The 25,841-nt window shown below is 41.8% G+C and overlaps 1 protein-coding gene across 2 annotated transcripts; it reads right to left on the minus strand.

The window, feature by feature from the left end:
* Positions 1–2,936: 2,936 nt before the first annotated feature.
* gtpbp1 (GTP binding protein 1) lies at positions 2,937–18,231 on the minus strand. Of its 2 annotated transcripts, XM_010893890.4 has the most exons (14): positions 17,780–18,231; positions 12,021–12,132; positions 11,731–11,911; positions 11,336–11,519; positions 10,660–10,824; positions 10,432–10,555; positions 10,066–10,180; positions 9,832–9,976; positions 9,321–9,503; positions 9,100–9,235; positions 6,196–6,374; positions 5,786–5,950; positions 5,367–5,417; positions 2,937–4,391 (listed from the first exon to the last, which is right to left on the minus strand). In XM_010893890.4, exons 1-14 carry the CDS (start codon positions 17,972–17,974, stop codon positions 4,281–4,283), a joined length of 2,046 nt encoding a protein of 681 aa, XP_010892192.1. In that variant the 5' UTR covers positions 17,975–18,231; the 3' UTR covers positions 2,937–4,280. The 2 variants fall into 2 exon arrangements, with proteins under 2 accessions (XP_010892192.1, XP_010892193.1); XM_010893891.4 differs by lacking the exon at positions 5,367–5,417 and having other exon boundaries at positions 17,780–18,230.
* Positions 18,232–25,841: the final 7,610 nt, after the last annotated feature.

The raw sequence follows: 25,841 nt of genomic DNA on the forward strand, positions 1-25,841 counted from the left end.
CAGGACCCCTAGATACTTAAACTCCTCCACTTGAGGCAGGCACTCTCCACCAACCTGAAGTGGGCAAGCCACCCTTTTCCGACTGAGGACCATGGCCTCGGATTTGGAGGTACTGATTTTCATCCCCACCGCTTCACACTCGGCTGCAAACCGTCCAAGTGCATGCTGAAGGTCCTGGCTTGAAGGGGCCAACACGACAACATCATCCGCAAAGAGCAGAGACGAAATCGTGTGGTCCCCAAACCTGACACCCTCCGGCCCCTGGCTGCGCCTAGAAATTCTGTCCATAAAAATTACGAACAGAACCGGTGACAAAGGGCAGCCCTGCCGGAGTCCAACATGCACAGGGAACAAGTCTGACTTACTGCCGGCAATGCGGACCAAGCTCCTGCTTCGGTCGTACAGGGACCTGACAGCCCTTAGCAAAGGACCCAGGACCCCATATTCCCGAAGCACTCTCCACAGGATGCCGCGAGGGACACAGTCGAATGCCTTCTCCAAATCCACAAAACACATGTGGACTGGTTGGGCAAACTCCCATGAACCCTCCATCACCCTGTAGAGGGTATAGAGTTGGTCCAGTGTTCCACGGCCTGGACGAAAACCACACTCCGGTCCCCCTTCTTATAAAGAGGGACCACCACCCCGGTCTGCCATCCCAGAGGCACTGTCCCCGACTGCCACGCGATGTTGCACAGGCGTGTCAACCAAGACAGCCCCACAACATCCAGAGACTTGAGGTACTCAGGGCGGATCTCATCCACCCCCGGTGCCTTGCCACCGAGGAGTTTCTTAACCACCTCGGTGACTTCAGCCCGGGTGATGGACGAGTCCACCTCTGAGCCCTCATCCTCTGCTTCCTCAATGGAAGACGTGACGGCGGGATTGAGGAGATCCTCGAAGTACTCCTTCCACCGCCCGACGACATCCCCAGTTGAGGTCAACAGCTGCCCACCTCTACTGTAAACAGCGTTGGTAGGGCACTGTTTCCCTCTCCTGAGGCGCCGGATGGTTTGCCAGAATCTCTTCGAGGCCAGCCGATAGTCCTTCTCCATGGCCTCACCGAACTCCTCCCAGGCCCGAGTTTTTGCCTCCACAACCACCCGGGCTGCAGTCCGCTTGGCCTGTCGGTACCCGTCAGCTGCCTCTGGAGTCCCACAAGCCAACCAGGCCTGATAGGACTCCTTCTTCAGCTTGACAGCATCCCTTACTTCCGGTGTCCACCACCGGGTTCGGGGATTGCCGCCTCGACAGGCACCGGAGACCTTACGGCCACAGCTCCGAGCGGCCGCTTCGACAATGGCGGTGGAGAACATGGTCCACTCGGACTCAATATCTCCAGCCTCCCTCGGGATCCAGTCAAAGCTCTGCCGGAGGTGGGAGTTAAAGATCTCTCTGACAGGAGACTCGGCCAGACGTTCCCAGCAGACCCTTACAGTACGCTTGGGCCTGCCGAGTCTGTCCAGCTTCCTCCCCCGCCATCGGATCCAACTCACAACCAGGTGGTGATCAGTTGACAGCTCCGCCCCTCTCTTCACCCGAGTGTCCAAGACATGTGGCCGCAAGTCAGATGAAACGACAACAAAGTCGATCATCGACCTGCGGCCTAGGGTGTCCTGGTGCCACGTGCACTGATGGACACCCTTATGCTTGAACATGGTGTTCGTTATGGACAAACTGTGACTAGCACAGAAGTCCAATAACTGAACACCGCTCGGGTTCAGATCAGGGGGGCCGTTCCTCCCAATCACGCCCCTCCAGGTGTCACTGTCGTTGCCCACGTGGGCGTTGAAGTCCCCCAGTAGAACGATAGAGTCCCCAGTCGGAGCACTTTCCAGCACCCCTCCCAGAGACTCCAAGAAGGTCGGGTACTCTGCACTGCCGTTCGGCCCGTAGGCACAAACAACAGTGAGAGACCTATCCCCGACCCGTAGGCGCAGGGAAACGACCCTCTCGTTCACCGGGGTAAACTCCAACACATGGCGGCAGAGCTGGGGAGCTATAAGCAAACCCACACCAGCCCTCCGCCTCTCACCATGGGCAACTCCAGAGTGGTGAAGAGTCCATCCTCTCTCAAGGAGTGTGGTTCCAGAGCCCAAGCCGTGCGTAGAGGTGATCCCGACTACCTCTAGTCGGAACCTCTCAACCTCACGCACCATCTCAGGCTCCTTCCCCGCCAGCGAGGTGACATTCCACGTCCCTAGAGCTAGTTTCCGTGTCCGGGGATCGGGTTGTCTAGGCCCCCGCCTTCGACTGCCACCCGATCCTCTCTGCACCGGCCCCTTATGGTCCCTCCTGTGGGTGGTGAGCCCACGGGAGGGCGGCCCCATGTCGCTCGTTCGGGCTGGGCCCGGCCGGGCCCCATGGGGAAAGGCCCGGCCACCAGGCGCTCGCGAACGAGCCCCAACCCCGGGCCTGGCTCCAGGGTGGGGCCCCGGCTGCGCCATGCCGGGCGACGTCACAGGACACAAATTATTTATCATCATTAAGGGGTTTTTGAACCCGAACTTTCCCGAACTGAATCAGAAAGTTTAATTGTCAAGTAATGTTCGCAACAAGGAATTTGTTCCGGCCTGTTAGTGCAACAATTTATATAAAAGAAATAAAAACTACAGTAGACCTGTGTATTAATATTGAAAACTATTTCAATGGAGATTCTTCGTTGACAGTTATTTTTAATCGAGAACTAAGCTTTAACCCTGTCCTGGCTATTTTGTTTTTGTAATACGTTTTTGCATTTATGTAAATGCCACAAAATTATTTATCATGGAAATTTGGCAAAAAATCATGGAATTCCATTTGATAAAATGTATGAACCCTGATCTGACAATCAAATGTAGCCTTGTCCAAACACACGGACAGAATATGAGATCAGGATAGTTTGACCAGATCAAATACAATATAACAACATTGTAATGTAAACCACAGACCAATCGTCAGAGATCAATGAAGCATTTTTTATTGGACAGGCAAATTGTGTTGAATTCCATAACATTTGTAAACAATGATGACCCAGACATAATTTCCTTGGTTTGGATCCAGCTATATTGTAGGTACCAACAGCACTGCAAATATTACAATCAATAACTTTGAATTAGACGATCAAATGTGTACTTCTATTGTATTCTGAAATACATATAGATAAGGGGTGTCAAACCTGTGTCTAGGCCCTGACCACGTCCAACAAGCCTGGGTGGGTAAATACTTTTATTTCAGTGTTTCAATAATCATTTAAATAAACCAGACTTGGAGCACTGATAAAATAACTGATGAAGAGAAATGTTCAGTTAAGGCCCATGTTGAAGGCAAACAAAATGCAACCTCTGGGGCAAAATTAGTTTGACAACCCTCACCAAGATTTGTAAAGGTTTTTAGTGGAAAAGGAAGCATTTAGTTTCAAAGTACAAGGACACCAGGGTGTTATAACTGCAAGAGATCTGGGTTCTCTACTAGTTTTGTTGGCCAGGATGGCCAATATTTGTAACTATTTAACTTAAACATTTTATATACAATATTTCACTTAAAACAAAGGCCCACAAAAATGTACCTTTTGCTGTGTCAGTTGTGATTATCCTTCAATCATTCCTTTTAGTAAAACATTAAATATTTAAAAATAAAACTTTTCAATATGTCAGATACAGAAGCATTCTGGCTGTAGCTGCATTTGTGGAATATTTATTTTAGGCGAATTGTGGGAGGAAATAAACACTTGGACAGCATGCCTATTATATATTAAATAGTGGGAAGTAAGAAACTCTTGGACAATATGCTTATAATATATTGCATGGAGCTGTAAGGGAAAAGCCACTCGTTGTGGCTTTGGGCCAATGATCAGGTACAACATTAGCGATTCTCACCACAGACTGAATAAAGGTAGGCATATCAAGTTTATACATTGCCAATATTATTAGGATGCTTACTAAACTAATCAGAGAGATTAAGTTAAGGAGTGCGAGAAAATGAACGGTAAGAAACCTATTAGCACAGGTGTGTCTCATTCCTCAGAAGCATTTTCCTTTTTTTGTGCGTAATCTTAAGACTGTTTCTCTGCTGTGCGATAAAGACACTTGAGGCGATAGCAGAGTGGAATGGAAAGAGAAAGGTAGGGATCTAGGGGAATGGGCCATCTATGAACCCATTTTTCTGCAGGAGGTTACAAGATAGGAGTAGTAGTTTAGGAGTGCAATGCGAAGAGCCCCCCTTTTGGGAAGGGAGTAGTTGCCTTCTGAAACAAGTAGATGGAAGGGGCCCGGTGGTTTTTGGCCGGAGAGGGCAGTCGTTCAGAACCCCCCAGTGCTGAATGAGGAAGGGACTGCTAACCCAGAGCTGCTCTGGGTTGATTTTCCTTTATGTCTCTGTCCTCCTCGTCTCCTGCCTCCTCCTGACTTTGGCTGTAGAGAAAAGATCAATAAGACAACAAAAATCTAAAAGTTAAAATCCCAAATGATTTGAAGCACTGTTTAATCAAACTATGCTTGGATTACAGTGAATACTTAGGACATGCATATTATCTGGTGGTTACCTACAATTTTTCCTACATCAATTATACCTTAGGCACAAATAAAGTAACTGACGACCGACTGTAAATTATTTAACCAAGCACCTTGCAGCGGTTTCTTTCTCAGCTGACTTCTGTTACTCTCATAAGATTAATTTAAAATGCAGTTTCTTCAGTAATGTACAATATGCCAGTAGTACGCCTAATGCCTAATAAATGTAGCCCTGTATGAACACAGGTGTGCTATTGTTATCACATTCTATAAATAACTAAATCACCGCAATCAACACATTTGAAATGTTAGATTATTTACTGTAACAGCCTTACTATTAACAGCTCACTAACTGCTCAATTACATAATTTAACTATGACACAATACAATGTAATTCAAAATAGAACGAAACTGTTTCAAATGTAAAATGTGTAGCTCAGGAATATATGACCCTTTCCTATTAAAAGGTCTATATTTGATTCATAAATTGGAGACTTTCTTGTCAAACACTATTATAAATAGGTTATTGTCTTAAATTAATTAACCATAATAAAATGTTAAAATGATGACGTATCCTTATTATGGGGGTTATCAACAAATGTGTTGATTGATGACTAAAACATCCACATTATGGAGCTGTTAACCCAGAAGTTAGGCAATCCTGTTTCTGAGGAGCCTTGTAACTTATTATACCTCCTGGTTTCTGACTGACGTCCTGTTTCCATCTGTATGTACCTCACTGTCTAGTTTTGTGATTAACCTCTTGGTTCTGTTAGCCTTTAACTTTGTCCTCTTATTTCTGATTCATTTCCTGGTTCTGTGTTATCCTTTATCCTTATGGTCTTGTTTCTGACAGACTGCCTGGTTCCCTGTTACCTTATTCTCTTTGTTTCCCTCCTTACATTGATGGTCGTCCTCCCCCTCTGTCTGAGGTAGCGATCAGTGAATCAACACAGAGAGAACGGGGTGAAGAGCCAGTGACAATGTGGACATTAAAAAGGGAGAGAATATAATGGCGGTGACAAGTAAGAGAGGAGCAGTTGGCGTAAGCAACATATCAGCAAACAAATATGACAATGAAGAGAAAGAAAAACAGTAGGATGTGCAAAATGGATTAAAAGCAGAGAGAAAAGGTAGGGAGGAAAATATTTGAGAGGTGTTAGATCCAGTTCTACAAGCAGTACGGTCATTCTAGAGGTTATGTTATGATTGAACCCCTCAATCTAAAGATATCAACAGCCTCCATTCAACCCTTTCAATCCATTTTCATCCCCCTTTCAATTCCTCCCTCTCACCGGTTGTTGCGATTGGTGTGGACTGTCTGGCCGAGCTGTGCTCGCTTCCTCCTCATTGGCTGGCGTGGCTCCATCTTCTCTGCGGTATGGTGCCTTTTTCGTAGATTGCATTTTGATTTGTGGAGGTTTGAAGTTTGACGGCAGGTTATTGGTTGACTGCAGCAGCTGTGAACACCCACCCACCAAAAACAATAAGGAATTGTGGAAGTACTCTGCATGCATGCATGTATTCTGCTCTGCGTGGAGCTTTGGAGGCTTCATGACCTTTCGTAAAACAATTCATAACCACTGAGACTTTAAGCCCTGACAGAGCTAACAGGCTTGGTGCACCCTTTTATTATTCATGGTCTTCATGACCATGACCCTCTGTAGTAATTTCTAAAAGCTCCACCAGCCTTTCTAACCCTGACCTTGGTAATGGTGCCCACTGCCTTGGTGCGTCCCTCTCTGAACACTAGTCTCTGGTCTGCGTGGAGGTACTCGGGGGTCTTGATGAAGCGGAAGTGGACCGATGCCTTGTCCCCGGTACGCAGACAGTCTCTGTTCATTGTCAGGATGGTGGCGGTCTGCCTGATGCTGCCACAGTGCACTAAGGGAGAGTGGGAGGGAGAGTGGGAGGGAGAGAGGGGTACTTAGAGCTCAGCTTTCTTCTCTTCCACTTGCTTTGGCAATCTAAACCTGTTTATTAAGCCAATGAACCATTCATAATCATTAGTAAGATTTTAAGCCCTGACTATAAAGATGAGTTAAACAGTCTATGAAAATGGTTATTGTTGTTTATCAGTTTAATTTTACCTTCCAAATATGAGAGAAATCTTTTAACTGCAAAATAGTTCAAATTCCCGATAGAGGGAAACCTGGTATTTATACCACATTTTAACAGGAAGTTGGATGGATGACTGCTTCCTAATGTATAATATGAACAGAGTCTGGTAAGAGTGTTTTTAGCTTTGCTGCCTTATCATCCAGGAACACTGCAGAAGAAACTAGATCATTTCATTTCAATAATGTAGTTGCTACAATACACTTAAATTTAACAATTTAGATAAGCTAGTTTAAACTCCCCTCTGCACATAACATGTTTTAACTTGTTTTATGTTGTGTTAATCATGTATCCTTCTATTTTGTCCAGGGTTCACTTGCAAAAGACCTGAACATTTCATTGTGATCTCTGGTCAAATAAAAGATCCATAAAAAAAAATAAAAAATCTCTAGGGGGTGCCAATAAAGTTTGGCATTTTAAAAAGTTGTAGAGAATGCGATTTCTCATATTGAGTGTATGATCAAGCTGATAAACAACAGAAATGTTCATAGCCTTTTTTGGGTTCCAGTAATTCCGGAGGTCTTTGTACATATTTAATTGATTACTCAAAGTTTTTTTAAAGGGGCACTCCACCATGGTTGGGGCTGGTCAAATGTTAGCACTAAGTCACAGAGCTACAGTATGCAAGGCCAGTAAAAACACAAGCAGGGGAAGCTAAGTCAGACTATTGAGATGCATCCCAGGAATACCCAGCCAGTTAAAAACTCAAGAAGATTGTTAAGCAAATGCCCTTATCAGGACATTGGGCAGAATCTTGATTTGATACGGATCCAATGACATTGTGGTACATGTATGTCAGCTAGCTCCATTTAGCATACTGTTACCAAAATAGCAATTTGTACAATGAAATATATATTTGTGCTGTATTTAAAGTACTATTCTCTGTCTAGATATCATATAACCATTTTATAATCTTAAGTTAATACATTATTAATTTATAAAACTATTTTAAATAGATTTTCTTAGTTACTATTCTGAAAGGTACCGTCATTGTATGCATTTTGCTATGCACAACAAAGGTTATTTATATAACATTAAGGAAATATAACCATTATAAAAACATAAAATGCCACTTCCACCATTTCTATTGTAGCTGTATTATAGGTCCCAGGTAAGATGGCTGCCAAATTGCTACATTCCAATGTATAGCGGCTTTAAGACATCAGCCTATCTAGTGTTCTAAGTCTGCCATGCTAGAGAATATAAGAATCATGGAACACTGCAAGATAAACCACTGATAATACCAGTAACATATTGTCTGCCTTTGCTAATTTGAAGTGAACACATAATTTGACTAGGAGATATGCCTGCAACCTGTAAATTCCACCGACCTTGATGAGGTTCACTTCCCCCAGTATTAGACATGTTTGCTCACAGACACACTGCTGCTCACCATCAAAGCCATTTCCAAAGCCTGCAACCAGCCACTGTCAAGTTAGAACCCTCAACAGAAAATGACGTGCTCTTTTCTCAGTGTGGACAAAGAAAACCTAGACACACTGTCTGTCACCAAGCTCTCCATGCATAAACTTGACGTCCTTACTGATGCTGTGCACTGCCCAACCCACTTTAAGGCTGACACAGATTCTGTGCAAGGGTCTGTCAAGCCAGCTAGGAGGACTGACAAAACTACATTTGGTACATTTGAAAACATGTCAAAAGCCTGAAAGATGCAGTTAACATGCAAGCACCTGACGTTTGAGTGGAAGAAACCATTCCAGATTACAGTAGCAGTGCTATATTGAGAAGGCTTCACTTCTTACAAAAATCACTGACCTTGACCCTAAGTTTACCAGGACAAGAGAGGGTTACCCACAAAGTGAGCCCGCCACCACAACCAACAGGTTTTCATAGAACGACCAAGCACACCTGCATATACCGAGCAAGAAATGGAGGATTACCTCGTCACCCCGTAACTTCCAATAACTACAGATCATCTGACATCCTGGAATACACACAGTCACACAGATCCAACACAGAGAAGAGTTGATGCCAAGAGCCTACATGTCCCAGCATCCTCCGAAGCGGTTTCACATCCATATCTGAGCATTGACCGGCACATCTTCAGACCAGATGGCTGACCAGATGTCTGACATGCACTTTAAAACAGATTTATTTGTATTTTTTATGTGACACAGCATTTTTTGTGTCCTCTTTAATGAATCTTCCAATGTAAAGCATCTGGATCATATTGTAAAAAAAAAGTGAAATAAGACCTATATAGCTACATGTTAAGTTGATTATTGATTATATTATTATCATCATCAAAGAAATACTAAATATATTCAAACATTTACCAATACATACAACTTAAAATTAAATATTTCTCTAAAATTCTTCCAATTATGTATTTAAAGTATTTATTTTAATATTCCAAACAATTTGCAAATAAAAATAATTTCAGATACATTCCAATATTCAAATGTTCATATATCTGGAAAAGGAATGTGAGAGAAATTAAATATTATTTGGACCCAGATCTGTCACTCACCCATGGCCTGGTAGCGGGGGGATATTGTGGTTGGATGATGAAGAACCAGGATCTCAGCCATAAACTCCCATGATGCCTGTGGACTTAACCTCGGCGACACCATCACCATGCCTTTCCTTATGGACGAACGCTTAATCTGAGGAAAGAGAGTGACGCAGACAAAGATGAGACATCACGCGTGGTCCAAAACCTCAAGTAGGGGACACTAAAGGAAATTATACCTTTTTGAGGGCAAAGGAGGCAGTCTGTCCACCTCGCACCTCCTTGACTGGCATCCTCTTCCTGTGGATGGATTTGACCGCGATGGGAAGGAAACTGCCAAGAGGGTCTGGGCCCAACAGCATTGTGTCATTCAGACGTATTAACCCACGTAAAGTAGTCCCTGATACTACTGTGCCTACACCCTAACAGAGAAGGATCACATGGTTAGAAGTGTGCGTGTGTGTGTGTGTGTGCACATACTATTACTATACTTGTAAAGACCAAACATACTGACAAGTACATGTAAAATCTGGCAAGTGTGGACAACTGTCCAGTCACCAATAGTTTAAAAAATATATATAATAATGAAAAAATACAAGCCTAAAATAGATTATGTTTATGGTTAGAAATACAGTTTGATTTAGGATTACGGTTACAGGGTTAAAAGAAAATAGGAGATCTCAAGGGAAATAACTGTAGCAGAAATGTCTTAACAAGGACAGTAAACTGTATTTGAATGAATAGGTTTACCGGTACTGAATAAGTGTCATCTATCTGAAACTCTGCAGGTTCGTCTTCTCTGAAGGATGTTTTAGAAGAGAGCAGGTTGAGGAACATTTTAAGCAGGTCCATGTTCTCCCCTGTTACATTGGAGATTTGGAAGATGGGACACATCCTACAGACAGAGACAGGCAGGCACACTCAGGCTCAGGACAGGGAACTGAAGCCCTGAGCGGGTGATTTAATGACAAACGCCTACCTTACCTCTCAGAGCTGAAGTTGGACGCTGTGACGATGACATCATCTTTGTTTTGGACCAAAACCGGGATCTTTCTACAGCCTGGGGACTTCAGCAGCCTCTGGAGCAACTTTAAAGTCTCTGTTACAACATACACGACCAGCCATGTCACCTCTCCTGATGACTGACAATAATACTGTGAGCCATGTCAACACTCCCGCGTGTCCCCTCTCATCTCAACACAAAGTCAAAAAGGAAGCAACACGCCGGTATAGACTGGAGCATGGTTATACAAGCTGTATTCTTTCATATAGGTGCAGATGCAGGGAGTACATCCCAGAAAGGAAGCTGATACTGAGATGGGCCCAGAAAGCCAGAGATGGTCGACTGACCTTGTAGGATATTGGCAGGACACATGTCTATCTTGGTGACCACTACAAACACGGGTACATTGAGGGCCAGAGCCAGACCCAGATGCTCTTTGGTCATCCCTACGATACCTGCATTACTGCCCACCTAGAGAGAGCAATGGGAGAGAGAGTGGGGGAGAGATCAGGATAGAGACGTGTGAAAGACCCATCAGTGGTGCTGCTGATAGCTTGCACCCAAGGTCCACTCACCATGAGCATGCAGAAATCCGGCAGGTGTCCGGTCATTCCAAACACAGTGGTCTTGAGGTACTTCTCATGACCTGCCAGGTCTATGAAAGTGATGACTTTAGAGGACTTTTCACAGATCTTAGTCCAGTCTAGACTGCCCCCGTGGCTGTCTGGCTTATTCACCACCTAGGACACCGGGTCGGACACAGAAAGAGGCCGTACTGCGTGTTACATTGGTTAGAGGGACGACACGTCATCCAGTTGTTCTGCGCGTTTGTCTGCAAAAGTCCAGAAGACTTGGAGCCGAGGAAAAAAACGAAACGCTCTTTTGCTGGAAGCCCGCTCTGAACACAACATCTGCATACGGCACCGCATTGTCATGTGGTTTTGATCAGCTGTCTCCCAGCTATCCTTGAGCACTGCTGCAGCGATAACACCAATCTAAAAAAGGCCTTCAGAGCTCTGCCCAAGAAAGGTTGTTTTGATGTATTAAGGTGCATTACAGGTTGACTGGGTTCCAACCCCTATTTACTGTAGCTACTTTACGGCCACGTAAGACCCCAGGCTTCACATTTAAGAATCCCTGGCTCTCGGCTCCACGTCCATTAATCAGTCAAGCAGGGTTTTACGATGTCACCTCATCTCTCCAGTCATGTGTACACGCTATCCCAGTGCTGTCTCTATGTCAGCCCCTCACCTGTCCCTCCTGGTCAAAGCCCAGGATGTCGTTGCCCACGCTGCTGGTCCTGCCGCTCTCCATCTCGTGTTTGTGTCTGAAGAGTTTCTGGCGGGCGAACCCCCTGCCGTTGTCCAGCTCCCCATGGGTCAACACCCCCAGCAGGGTGCTTTTCCCAGCATCCACGTTCCCCACCACCGCCACTCTGAGAGGAGACACGCCATTGTTGGCCTGTTGCTTAATTCTATTGGAAATCACTTTCATGTCAACCCTTTCCAAGCTCTTCAAGTGTAACTGCATGTGAGAGACGTGTGGCGGCTCCTAGGCCGGTTAGCTGAGGTCTAAAGTCAAAACACGTTCCAGTGGCAATCCAGTCAGTCTTTGAACCCTGACCCTAGGTCTCCCCTGCAACTCACCGAACTTCCAGGAAGTCTTGGTCACCAACGCGCCGGCGGATGAGGTAGTCGCGTACCAGCCCTCCCGCTTCACTGCGTTCTCTTAGCAGGATCAGGTCTGAGTCGGTCTGCTCACAAAGGGATTGAACCGTGGCAACGGACGCCTCCATGTCAACATCATCCAGACCATAGTCACCTCCATCTAGGAGAGAGGTGGGTTGGAGTTGAGGAACCGGGAGGGTTTACTAATGTACTGAAAATGGGAGCCAACCAGAGCATATAGCGAAATTATGTGAGTAAGAGAAACTGACCTGAGCCCATCCCAATAACATAGATGGTCTCCCCACAACCCTCGTCCATCCTCTCCCGGAGTTGTCTTAGTAGCGAGTCATACTGCTCTCCGTTGGGGCTGACCAGAGCCATCTGATGAGGGAGGGAAGCAGAAAAACAACATTTATGCCTCCTTAAATCCTCCTTCCAATAACATGGCCGTAATCTAGAATATCTCCATTGATACAGGCCATATAGTACCTTATCAAAAGCAACAGGCCTACGTAGCCAATTCATATTTTCCTCTATCTGGATATGAAACCAGATTCTACCAAATACATAGTAACCTTGAACTTGTCTTCAATGATTCACTGGAGAAAATGCTGGACACCCACGAGCAAGTACTTGTTTGCACAGCCTTTGACAAAAAGACCTGTAGGGAAACAACTAGCCATCAATGCTTGTGGCATCCTCCCACTGGCTAATACTAGAAAAAACACTGGCAAGGATATTAATCATTAAAACATTAACTAGGCCTACCCCCCAAAAAATAGAATAAAATGATAAGTACAAACAAAATATAATTATTTGGAGGATTTCTACAAAATCTGAACTATAAAAATACATTTATTGAAGGGCTGTCAACATAATTCAAATGTATATCTACAAACCCGATTCAAAAAAAGTTGGGACACTGTATAATTGTGAATAAAACAGAATGCAATGAATGTGGAAGTTTCAAATTTCAATATTTTATTCAGAATAAAACATAGATGACATATCAAATGTTTAAACTGAGAAAATGTATTACTTTAAGGGAAAAATAAGTTGATTTTAAATTTCATGGCATCAACACATCTCAAAAAAGTTGGGACAAGGCCATGTTTAACACTGTGTGGGATCCCCTCTTCTTTTTATAACAGACTGCAAATGTCTGGGGACTGGGGAGACAAGTTGCTCAAGTTTATGAATAGGAATGTTGTCTAATACAGGCTTCTAGTTGCTCAACTGGACTAGGTCTTCTTTGTCGCACCTTCCTCTTTATGATGCGCCAAATGTTTTCTATGGGTGAAAGATCTGGACTGCAGGATGGCCATTTCAGTACCCGGATCCTTCTTCTATGCAGCCATGACATTGTAATTGATGCAGTATGTGGTCTGGCATTGTCATGTTGCAAAATGCAAGGTCTTCCCTGAAAGAGACAACGTCTGGACGGGAGCATATGTTGTTTTAGAACTTGGATATAACTGTCAGCATTGATGGTGCCTTTCCAGATGTGTAGGCTGCCCATGCTACGCACTCATGCAACCCCATACCATCAGAGATGCAGGCTTCTGAACTGAGCGCTGATAACAACTTGGGTTGTCCTTGTCCTCTTTAGTCCGGATGACATGGCGTCCCAGTTTTCCAAAATGAACTTCAAATTTTGATTTGTCTGACCACAGAAAGGCTTATTTTTTGACCTATCGAGTTTTAGCCGGCAACAGCGAATGGCACGGTGGATTGTGTTCACCGACAAGGTTTTCTGGAAGTATTCCTGAGCCCATGTTGTGATTTCCATTACAGTATAATTCCTGTATGTGATGCAGTGCTGCCTGAGGGCCCGAAGATCACAGGCATCCAGTATGGTTTTCCGGCCTTGACCCTTACGCACAGAGATTGTTCCAGATTCTCTGACTCTTTGGTTGATATTATGCACTGTAGATGATGATTACTTCAAACTCTTTGCAATTCTTCTCTGAGAAACTCTTTTCTGATATTGCTCCACTATTTTTCGCCACAGCATTGGGGGAATTGGTGAACCTCTGCCCATCTTGACTTCTGAGAGACACTGCCACTCTGAGAGGCTCTTTTTATACCCAATCATGTTGCCAATTGACATAAGTTGCAAATTGGTCCTCCAGCTGTTCCTTATCTGTACATTTAACTTTTCCGGCCTCTTATTGCTACCTGTCCCAACCTTTTTGGAATGTGTAGCTCTCATAAAATCCAAAATGAGCCAATATTTGGCATGACATTACAAAATGTCTCACTTTCAACATTCGATATGTTATCTATATTCAATTTAAGTTCATGAGATTTGTAAATTATTCCATTCCTTTTTTATTCACAATTTGTACAGTGTCCCAACTTTTTAGGAATCGGGTTTCTAAAAATATTGCTGAGAAATGATTGATAAAAGATAAAAAATTTGCCCTCACCCAGGCCGCCTATGTTTCATCTGTAAGACATGAAAATAAAGACGTTTGTGTACGGAGATTGTTTTTCATGTAAATTGTGCTCTCTAATAAAAAGTGTAGGCTTATTTTGACCTTGATAATTTTTGTTCTGACATTAATTTGTTTGTATAAAAATATAAACACAACATATAATCATTGAAATTAGTATTGTTTTTAATAATATACTCTGAGGCATATTCAAAATCCAGAGTAGGAACTGTTTACTTTTAGTTAAGATTATCCAACTTCTCAACATTACCAACAACTGACAGTGAAAGTGCACCCTCTGCTGGTGATTTACAGGAAATGATAGGTTAGCATACATTACATAAAAGGTGGTTTGCCCAGAAGGTAAATAATTTAGCGAAACATTATCACGTCTTGTTATACTTCTAGAGAAGGAAGTCATTAATAATTCTTTTTACATTTTATGTTATCGAGTGTAACTTCTCTTTAGTGCAATTAGTCTTACCTAGGTAGGACAACCACTGAATCCAGTCAGTGCAAGGATTGTTCATAGACTTCCCTTTCACTGATTTCAGTAGTGTGTATCATGGCCAAAGGCTAATATTTTTCAAACCATTAAGGATTTTAATCAAAGGACTGCCCAATCAAATAAGGAGTGTTGCTGGATCGCGAATGGTTAACTAAACAACATGTTTTTCCAAAAACATGATTGTATGTTCCTTTGAGGCACAAACTTAGATACATTTGTTCTGTATGGTGGGGTGTGGATTGAAGTAATCAGTTATGTATTTACATTTACATTTTCAATTCAAAAACATATACAGTTGTGCACATACTGCTGGAGAATTGTTAATATATGTACCATTTATAAAGAAAACATGAGTGAGCAGGCAAAACACATTTTATATTCAACTGTAGGTCATAACAGAATGGCACAATCATAAAACCAAACATGGCAAAAAAAAAAAAAAAGTGTTCAAAAGTCTGCATACCGTTAGTTCTTAATACTGTGTTCTGCTCCCTTTAGCATCAATGACAGCGTCCAGTCTTTTATAATTGTTGTCTATGAGGCCCTGAATTCTTGCAGGTGGTATAGCTGCCCATTCGTCTCCTCCAGGTCATGCGAAGCCTTTGGTCGTCTTGCATGAACCGCACATTTGAGATCTCCCCAGAGTGACTCGATGATATTAAGGTCAGGAAAAGGTGTTGGCCACTCCAGAACCTTTCACTTTTTCTTCTGTAACCACTGGAGGATCATGTTGGCCTTGTGCTTAGGGTCATTGTCATGCTGGAAAGTCCAAGAGCGTCCTATGCACAGCTTTCGTGTGGAATGCAAATTTTCTGCCAATATTTTCAGATAACATGCTGCATTCATCTTGGCATACATTTTCACAAGATTCTCCATGCCTTTAGAGCTCACACCCCCCCAAACGATCAGTGAGCCACCACCAATGCTTCACAGTGGGGATGGTATTCTGTTCACATAGGCCTTGTTTACCCCCTCTCCAAACACAGCACTTATGGTTGTGACCATAAAGCTCTGTGTGCCAGAGGCTGTGAGGCATGTCAAGGTGTTGTCGGGCATATTGTAACCAGGCTTTTTTGTGGCATTGGTGCAGTAAAGGCTTCTTCCTGGCTACTCGACTATGCATCTAATTTTGTTCAAGTATCATCATATTGTTCTCCTTGAAACAACCACACCGTCTTTTTCCAGAGCAGCCTGTATTTCTCCTGAGGATAGTTGTGCATTTTTCTTTGTATCCTGAACAATTCTTCTGGCAGTTTTGGCTGAAATCCTTCTTGGTCTACCAGATCTTAGGTTGGTATCAAGAGATCCTCAAATATTCACTTCTAAATAAGTGATTCAACAGTAAATAGTGGCATTTACAAGGCTTTGGATATCTTTTTATGTCCTTTTCCAGCTTAATAAAGTTCCATTACCTTGTTACGCAGTTCTTTTGACAGTTCTTGTCTGCTCCCCAGACTGGCACAGTATCTAGCCTGCTCAGTGCATCCACATGAGAGCTAACAAACTCATTGACTATTTATACACAGACACTAATTGCAATTTAAAAAGCCACAGGTGTGGGAAATTCACCTTTAATTGCCATTTTCACCTGTGTGTAACCTTGTGTCTGTAACAAGGCCAAACATTCAAGGGTCTATAAACTTTGATGAGGGACATTTGGGTGATTACTGTTTTCGTTATGATTTAAAAATGAGCCAAATAACTATGTGATAATAAATTAATGTGATCACTGTCCTTATATAAAATACTTTTTTTTTTTTACATGATCAGTTATATTTTCTAAATCAATGCCAACATTTCACAATTTCTGCCAGGTTATCCTTTGGCCCCTCTCTACACCATTCAGGAATAGTTTTTCTCAGTACAATTCACTTACTACACATCGCAGTTGTTTCCCCATTAAACAAAGCAAAAGAAACAAAAATAATCTAAAATAAGGTTATTATTATTATTATTCTTCATGTGTGTGTAATAATTACAATAATAACATTTTAATGAAATCCTTGTAAAAGATCCTCCGAAGGACTCCCTGCAATATGTCCACGGACACCTGGTTGAAAACCCTTGACTTAAAAGGGCAGAGGTCATGATCACATTTTTCCATAACTCAGAACCCAACCTTTAACTGGTTTCCGTTTTCGAGGAATGTTCTGTTTCTCTTGCAGAGCGTTGCATCAGACATAGACTTAGTGTTTTGAGCATACATTTCGAAGCGTGTGGTTTCATGTAGTCTAGTGACGCTATAAAAAGGTGAAGACAGCTTTGGGAAGGAACAGTTCTGAATCATTCACAACACACACAGCTGTCTTCTTTCCCAAGTCCCCCGAAAGGAAAAGGAAGAACCACTGAGCCCATTACCACAGTCAGAGGGCTCAATAGCTAGAGGACATAAACAAACATTAATCTGTTGTTAGTCACACCTAAACTATGCAAACATTTATTTATTCAGCGATGATACTAATATAGATACAATGTGGTAATGATTTTGATGTCTGCCAAAGGTAAATACAATTGTTTGCTATAACAATGTTCAGCCAGCAAACCACAGGTTGTATATTGCTGAGCACTGTCATTTGAACCTGACTAATTGGCCTGACAAACACAGACACACACCTCTATTGTTGCCCTGTGTTTCATCAGTGGTACAGGAGAATCGTTTGGTCATGTCCATGGCTGTGGTTGTTTAACCACACAGTTGAGTCAAGCAGCTGCCGGCATCTCTCCAGCCAACAGCAACTCATTCAAACTACATCTGACCTGACAACTAAGAGCTTATCTGTAATGACACCATACAATTTATGCCAGAAAAAATAGATCTGCACTTTTAGATATGCAATTCTGAATAGCAGTATTAGCACGCTAGGCACACAGCTAAGTAGTTAGCATATGGTACGGTCTGTCATCTAGCTGCAGCATTTGATTATCTTGGAATGCAGATTGACAGCAAACTTATTGAGCCTATAATTCTCCAAAATAAAATATGACCAAAGATGACAAACAAGAAAATAGATGATGTCCAGTTCAGCTCAAGGACAACTGCCTGTCAGGAAGTCACAGTCTTAGCTAAACCGGCCTAGATAGCTACCTTGCTGGTGAAGTCAAAGCCAAGATCCCCTGCCTCGCGGTTAAAGAGGTCGCCGTCCTCAGAACCCTCTTCCACTGCGTCCTCTCCACAACCTCCTCGGTCTGGAGCGAATATGCTCGCCGGCATCAGAGCATCTGCGAGGACTGGTAACGAATTAGGGCTTGAACACGGCTCGCGCGCCGCCATCGATGCCATTCTTCCAGCTTCACAGAACGATTGCTATTACTGTGAATGATAATGACAGCTAGCTTCAATACATTAAAAAACACACCAAAATATTTCTGTCGTTAAAATTTCGGCCGTTATTAAACAAAATTGAGGAACAATGAAACTGTCTGATTTAGCAACAAAAAATACAAATGTCACTGTCTGCTCATGGCTAAGGCTAACAAAAGTGCATAGCTGTGTTTACACTCCCGCTAGCAACAACAGAAAATGTAGGTGACGTAAGTTCACAAACGTGAGGGGGTTTGGTTCGCAGTGTTTATTCGATTTTTTCTAACCTGCCATTTTCTGACCAATAGAGTGCCGAATTCCAAAATGTCTCAGAATGAACCAATAAGAGTACCTAGGTCATTCGTAAGTAGAAATAAATGTATCACGGGGATCAAAATAAGGCGTGGTTGAGTTACATTATCCTTCCAAAATAATTGAAATGTTTTAGCGTTGCAAGTTTAATTCAGCGGGCAACAAAGGGCTACGTAATCGAATACTAGATTAGCGCATTGTATCTGAGGTGCTGAAATATTAATAGATTCATTTCTCTGCTAATTATTTTTGTTGATGAGGCTATACCTATAGCTGTCTTTAAACCATCAGCTAATGCTGGTTTCCACAAAACGTAAATTACAAGATTAGATAACACAATATAGTTTGACGAGACAATTAAAGAGACAAGAAACACCAATTGTTTTTCAAGAGTAAACTGGACAATGTTTTGAAAGTGGTCACCTGGCCATACAACATGATAGGGTAAAAACAAAGCCTACAGAATCTGAGCAAAGCTGAATACACAGTACATAAACAAACAGTTTAGTTTTGTCAGTGTTGGAAAGTAATGTTTTGAATATTTGATGGGGTGATTAAATGTTTAATTGTCTAACTGGCATATCATTTAATTCTGTATTTTTAGGTTATGCCATTAACTTAAAGATTTTGGGTTACCTTTATTGACTTTCAATAATGTCTGTTGTGCTCTTTTGGACCTGTTCTACTTGTAATTTATGCTATTGAATACACTTTTAGGATAAGGGTTCAATTAGACATCAAATAATCAATTCCAGGACATGTAACACTTATAATCCTCCCAACAATGTTTTAAGTCCATAACAATGTCATTACTCTACAATTAAAAATGTGCTTGTTCCAAGGCACCCCGGAAAAAATAATATTTCTATAAACAGTGGTTGACCTGACCTCTACATGAAGCAAATTGAAACTTGCCACCTGCAACAGGCTATAGAAAATTCAATACTTCCAGTTATCAATTTCAACTTTGTAAAGCAATGCTGTTAAATTGAACAGTGCAAGTCAAAGGAAGGAGAAACCGTTACAATGATTTGTATGAAAACTGGTCAGATCTACACCGCAGAACCCACAGGTCTCTGCAAAGGACCTTCAGAACAGTTTAGCTGACACTGAAATTGTTGCTCACAGGTTCACCGCACAGTATACCTTACACCGCATGCTCACATTTGTGTAAAATGTTGAATCTATGGAAAATGCATAAATGGCAATCCTGTATAAACCTGGGCAAAAGGGAGGCCTGTTTCACTTTGTAACATGTAGAGCTCAGATCAACTATATTGTAACTGCAAAAAGCAGCATTCTCAACCATCAACCTCCTAATGATGGCCCCCTTACTGTATCACATAATGGCTAAGAAAAACTGATCATGGCAGGCATAGTGAGTATGCATGTGTATGTATGCATGTGTCTGTATCATAACTGCACTCAGCAGCTTTCTCAACCACCAGTGTCTCACTCTTGACTGTAACCAAAACATATAACTATTTTAAAGGCACTTCAGTCTTCAAATTAATATATTTCAGTTGCATGTTATCAAGAAATTTGAATCCTGAAACAAAATACAATTAAATGGTATAGGAAAATACCATTTAATTTTACATAATTGGTACAAGCATAATCAGACTAGATTGCTTTTCAAAGTGTAGTCAAAGCAAATACACATTTGTTTTTTATATCAGTGCTTGAACTGCTTGAACCTAGTGTTATATCTTGACAAAAGATATTGAATAAATTCACATGATTTGAATCACATGACTCTGAATCACATGACTCTGAGATAAAGTTGTAATGTTAGTTAACTCTTCTTCCTCCATTAGTACACTCAATGTAATGATGTCATACCCATACATGACATCTATCTTCAAACCAGGATGTCCCCAAACTGACCAATGGCGAACATCAGTGGGCGTAACTTAATATTCAGGAACCCCCATTTAAACTGACCAATGGCGAATATCAGTGGGTGTAACTTATTATTCAGGAACCCCCACATTAAGCAACACACCCGACTTGCGGTCTGCAGATATACCTTATTGGAGGATTGCCTAAGCAAACATCTATTATCAAAAATGTTTTTGTCACCAAAAATGACTGAGGAATGCTGAAGATGGAATAGAATAACTTTTGTACACAATTCAAAATATAACCATAAAGCTACTGTAAGGTTACGTTATAGTAATGCTGCTGCTAATGAGAATCTTTTCTGATATGTGTTAACAGTTCCAAACAAATTATCAGCACACATTCTATACACGGGCACCACTATAAACCATTCTGCTATCAAAGGATGTAATGTAATCCGTAGTATTACTTTGTGTCTGGAAAATCGTCTTGATGACTTAGTTTTGAGTTTGCTGCACAAGAAATAAGTTGTGCAGCTGTTTTCTTTGCTCCATCTCTAATGTGTTTTGTGACTGAGTCTTATGACTGTCTCAAGACCAACACACGGGATCTTACAAATACAGCACATCACAAGTAAATGGCCCACGTTGTATTCTTACACCAGCTGAAAAACAGATTTATCTGGATCTTTTCTCTGGAGCTTTAGACTTAAAGTCTTGTGAATGGTGCTTATTTAAAAAGTGAGATCAAAGCTGAATCCATGTCTTAAACGTAACAGTTTTTCAAGTTTTTATTTCTTACGGATACAGTGCTCAGAAGTTTGCATACACTTGGGGAATTGGTAATACAGTGGGGAGAACAAGTATTTGATACACTGCCGATTTTGCAGGTTTTCTTACTTACAAAGCATGTAAAGGTCTGTACATTTTATCATAGGTACACTTCAACTGTGAGAGACAGAATCTAAAACAAAAATCCAGAAAATCACATTGCATGATTTTCAAAATAATTAATTTGCATTTTATTGCACGGCATAAGTATTTGATCACCTACCAACCAGTAAGAATTCCGGCTCTCACAGACCTGTTAGTTCTTTAAGAAGCCCTCCTGTTCTACACCATTACCTGTATTAACTACACCTGTTTGAACTCTTTACCTGTATAAAAGACACCTGTCCACACACTCAATCAAACAAACAGACTCCAACCTCTCCACAATGGCCAAGACCAGAGAGCTGTGTAAGGACATCAGGGATAAAATTGAAGACCTGCACAAGGCTGGGATGGGCTACAGGACAATAGGCAAGCAGCTTGGTGAGAAGGCAACAACTGTTGGCGCAATTATTAGAAAATGGAAGAAGATGACAGTCAATCTCCCTTTGTTTGGGGCTCCATGCAAGATCTCACCTTGTGGGGCATCAATGATCACGAGGAAGGTGAGGGATCAGCCCAGAACTACACAGCAGGACCTGGTCAATGCCCTGAAGAGAGCTGGGACCACAGTCTCAAAGAAAACCATTAGTAACACACTACGCCGTCATGGATTAAAGTCCTGCAGCGCACGCAAAGTCCCCCTGGGCAAGCCAGCGCATGTGCAGGCCCGTCTGAAGTTTGCCAATGACCATCTGGATGATCCAGAGGAGGAAAGGGAGAAGGTCATGTGGTCTGATGAGACAAAAATAGAGCTTTTTGGTCTAAACTCCACTGTGTTTGGAGGAAGAAGAAGTATGAGTACAACCCCAAGAACACCATCCCAACCGAGAAGCATGGAGGTGGAAAGATCATTCTTTGGGGATGCTTTTCTGCCAAGGGGACAGGACGACTACTCCGTATTGAAGGGAGGATGGATGGGGCCATGGCTGGGTCTTCCAATCCTCAGCAAGAGCATTGAAGATGGGTCGTGGCTGGGTCTTCCAGCATGACACCAACCCAAAACACACAGCTAGGGCAACTAAGGAGTGGCTCCATAAGAAGCAACTCAAGGTCCTGTAGTGGCCTAGCCAGTCTACGGACCTGAACCCAATAGAAAATCTTTGGAGGGAGCTGAAAGTCCACATTGCCCAGCGACAGCCCCGAAATCTGAAGGATCTGGAGAAGGTCTGTATGGAGGAGTGGGCCAAAATCCCTGCTGCAGTGTGTGCTAACCTGGTCAAGAACTTCAGGAAATGTATGATCTCTGTAATTGCAAACAAAGGTTTCTCTACCAAATATTAAGTTCTGCTTTTCTGATGTATCAAATACTTATGTCATGCAATAAAATGCAAATTAATTACTTAAAAATCATACCATGTGATTTTCCTGGATTTTTGTTTTAGATTCCTTCTCTCACAGTTGAAGTGTACCTATGATAAAATGTACAGATTTCTACATGCTTTGTAAGTGGGAAAACCTGCAAAATCGGCAGTGTATCAAATATTTGTTCTCCCCGCTGTATATGTACCATTAGTAAAGAAAACATGAGTGAGCAGGCAAAACACATATTTTATTTCTTATGGGATTCATATTCAACTGTACGTTATAGTAGAATGGCACAATCATTAAACAAAACATGACAACAAAGTTGACCCCTGTTCAAAGCTCTGAATGCCCTTAGATCTTAATTATGTGTATTGCCCCCTTTAGCATCAATAACAGCATGCAGTCTTTTGTAATAATGGTCTACTGTATGAGGCCCCAAACTCTTGCAGGTGGTATAGCTGCCCATTCTTCTTGGCAAAATGCCTCCATTTTGGTCGTCTTGCATGAACTGCATGTCTGGGATCTCCCCAGAGTGGCTCGATGATATTTAGGTCAGAAGACTGCGATGGCCACTCCAGAACCTTCACCCTTTTCTGCTGTAACCACTGGAGGGTTAACTTGGCTTTGTGCTTAGGGCCATTGTCGTGCTGGAAAGTCCAAGAGCCACCTATGCGCAGCTTATGGTTGTGACCATAAAGCTTTATTTTGGTCTCGTCACTCCAAATTACAGTGCACCAGAAGCTGTGAGGCATGTCAAGGTGTTGTTGGGTATATTATAACTGGGCTTTTTTGTGGCATTGGCGCAGTAAAGGCTTCTTTCTCATTTTTGTTCAAGTACCATTGTATTGTGCTCCTTGAAACAACCACACCATCTTTTTCCAGAGCAGCCTGTATTTACTTATGGGTTTTTCTTTGTATCCTGAACAATTCATCTGGCAGTTTTGGCTGAAATCCTTCTTGGTCTACTCGACCTTGGCTTGGTATCAAGAGATCCTTGAATTTTCCACTTCTTAATAAGTGATTGAACAGTACTGACTGACATTTGCAAAGCTTTGGATATCTTTTTATATAATTTTCCGTCTTTATAAAGATCTTTACCATTACCTTGTAACACAGGTCTTTTGGCAGTTCTTTTCTGCTCCCCATGGCTCAGTATCTAGCCTGCTCAGTGCACCCACGTGAGAGCTAACAAACTCATTGACTATTTATACCCAAACACTAATTGCAATTTAAAAAGCCACAGGTGTGGGAAATTCATCTTTAATTGCCCTTTTCACCTGTATGTGTCACCTTGTGTGTCTGTAACAAGGCCAAACTTTTGATTAGGGCCATTTTGGGGATTTCTGTTTTCATTATGATTTTAAAAGAAGCCAAATATCAATGTGATAATAAATTGCTTCATATGATCACTACCCTGTAATAAAAGACAGTGTTTTTGCATGATCAGTCATGTTTTCAAAATCAATGCCAAAATTTCACAATTTCTTCCAGGTATGCAAACTAATGAGCACAACTGTATATGAACACAAGATATTGCCTGTTCAAAAAAAGGCTTATTTACAGTTACAACAATACAACAATGCACAACTAACAACAATTTAATAGAAAAAGAAAATAAGGGCAGAATACTAGGGCATAATACAGAATAATGGTAATATGAATTATTATAAGGGAGCAAATGGAACTTTTTGTTTCCTTGCAGAGTTTTTATTGCACGCGAGTTCAGTACTCACTCAGTACTGACCTTGCCAGGTAAGGAACACTACATACATTGCATTGCAAGCTTCTCTCATTGACTCGAATTCAAAGAGCTGCCAAAGCTGGTTGATGTGTAACTGTAGCTAGCTAGCAAACGTCAGCTAACCGCTAGCTAACAAAGTGTGACCTGCAATTCAGTGCAGTGAAAATGAATAAACTATATAAAAAGCATAGCGGCGCCGACAACGGGTAACGTAACTTCTAGAAAGTTTTTACACAATGATTTTGACCGGTTGTCAGCTCTTCCAGGAAATGTTAAAATGCTCTATAGTAGTCGTTAATATTGTTCATTTTTGTGTATTATGTTTATTGCAAAAATATAATTGCTAGTGTTGGCTGTCTGTTGGTACACTTCTTGTTCCGATTTGAATGCTTGTTACCTGGTTAATATCATAGTATGGTTTTGAAACTCTTACAATCAGGAAATAAAGTTATAAACACTGTTTGAGCTAAATGTGAGTAAATAACAGCGCGATCTAACCAGCCATTGTTACGTTACTTGTAGCTAGGCATGCTAATGGTGCGTTCTAAACAAGACATTCTAATCACACCGGTGTGATCCTACACTTCAGGGACCACTCTAGCCTGATCACACTGGTGTGATCGTACGCGTCAAAGGGTTAAATGAGTCTCAGTTATAGCACGCAAAAAAGAATGTTTAGTTAACCTATTAAAAAGGAACCTGACAGGAAGCAGTTCTCTGCATATTTCATATATCATTGTTTCCCAATTCTTATCCTGGGGACACACACCTGATTCAAATGAAATACTTGATGATAGGTTGATTACGTCAATCAAGTTTATAAGTGGTAGGGTAACATATGAAACAGGTGTGTGAGTGCTAGGGCAAAAACTAAAACGTGCACCCCTTTGGGTCCCGAAGACCAGGATTGGAAAACACTGACATATACCTACAGTATTGAGCTGTCTGTATGACTGCTTCACTTGGGTCATGATAATATAAAGTGTGGCTGCTCAACTAAATTCTACATTTGATAAAATGTCTTTAAAAAAATCCATGCTCATCATTAATAATAATATACATTTTTAAAAACGAGGCTCACTCATAATAAACAATGCAAAATATGATAACTAATGCAAAAGATGCTGGAGCAAATCAATCATTTCTCAGAATTAAGTAAGGACTATCATCAATACTCTTGTTGATTATGCCCCCTTGATGGAATTTGGGGAATTTGTGTAATTTGGGTTATGCAGACACCCTAAATAGTTAAAATGGACGTATCGAGCAATCCAGACTTAGTTTGTGTGCCCCTGAGTGTATACATGTGATCAGTGTGTATGCAAGTCTTGTTTGTTATTTATATTTATGCTTTGCCCATTGCTGAGATACGCATAAACCAATCTAGTGCCCATCCCACTGATACACACATTACAAATCAATAGTCCTGCCTCTCCCTCTTTGCATCCTAGGAATGCACACACACACACACACACACACACACACACACACACATAGAAATCTCACACATGCCTGATAAATGCCCCAACACACCTTAGCCAAAGTCACAAATAGACCACTTTATCCCCAACATTCTAGTTCTGGAAAATCTTTTGGTGAAATATCATACTTTATTGCTGGGCCTAAAAGAGTTAGGCAGTCATAAGAGTCACCTCCATATTTAACATACATAGAAGACAAAATATACATTTGAAAATTTGAAGTTAGATTGTGA

This window comes from Esox lucius, chromosome 11 (genome assembly GCF_011004845.1).
Source record: "Esox lucius isolate fEsoLuc1 chromosome 11, fEsoLuc1.pri, whole genome shotgun sequence".
In the NCBI taxonomy this organism is placed as follows: Eukaryota; Metazoa; Chordata; class Actinopteri; order Esociformes; family Esocidae; genus Esox; species Esox lucius.

Excerpts from the sequence above, each read along its gene's own strand:
- gtpbp1 (XM_010893890.4), bottom strand. The coding sequence starts at position 17,974 with ATGGCATCGATGGCGGCGCGCGAGCCGTGTTCAAGCCCTAATTCGTTA. Across the intron at positions 11,912-12,020 it reads TGTTATTGGGATGGGCTCAG|ATGGAGGTGACTATGGTCTG; the intron begins GTCAGTTTCTCT and ends CCTCTCTCCTAG. Across the intron at positions 4,392-5,366 it reads AGGGAAACAAAGAGAATAAG|CCAAAGTCAGGAGGAGGCAG; the intron begins GTAACAGGGAAC and ends TTTTCTCTACAG.